Raw genomic sequence first — 553 nt, 5'->3', positions numbered from 1 at the left:
CAACAACAAGGCCAGAAACTATGCTGAACTTGTCAACAATATGGTGACTGCTTTCAAAAAACTCGGATGCAACATGAGCATCAAACTTCATTATCTATTTTCACATATGGATCGTTTTCATGAGAATCTTGGATCAATGAGCGACGAGCAGGGAGAAAGATTCCACCAGGAGATGAAGGAGATGGAGACCAAGTATCAGGGACGTTGGAATGCCGTCATGATGGCTGATTACTGCTGGACTCTAAAGAGAGACATCCCTGATGCTGAGCATTACAGGGTATCCAATAAACGGAAGTTCCAGCCCTAAATTCTTAACAATGACGAACATTAATGACCCTTACTTAAGGTACTGTGTTTCAGAACGCTTTTTTCTCTTTGAAACCAATTCCGAATGAGAAATGTTCATAGAAATAAACCGATTATGGCACAAAAATTTTACTGATTTATTCACAAATAAAATAAAATAAACATTTAACTTAGCAGAAAAACTGAACCTGACCTAGAGAAACGGATATCATTTTCGGAATCAGCGGTGCCAAATTATCATGAATCA

General features: G+C 38.2%; 1 protein-coding gene across 1 annotated transcript in view; it reads left to right on the top strand.

Moving 5' to 3' along the window:
• HELRODRAFT_184572 (hypothetical protein) overlaps positions 1-307 on the top strand; it is a gene marked incomplete at both ends in the record, with an annotated part of 1644 nt that extends 1337 nt beyond the window's left edge. Inside the window, one exon of the mRNA XM_009013978.1 lies at positions 11-307. Coding sequence (XP_009012226.1) covers positions 11-307 — 297 coding nt within the window. The remainder of the gene's footprint in view (positions 1-10) is intronic.
• Between the last annotated feature and the right edge of the window lie 246 nt (positions 308-553).

Source organism: Helobdella robusta (assembly GCF_000326865.2).
Source record: "Helobdella robusta unplaced genomic scaffold HELROscaffold_1261, whole genome shotgun sequence".
NCBI lineage: Eukaryota > Metazoa > Annelida > Clitellata > Rhynchobdellida > Glossiphoniidae > Helobdella > Helobdella robusta.
The sequence above is the reverse complement of the archived record's forward strand: the minus strand, read 5'-3'. Positions and strand labels throughout refer to the sequence as shown.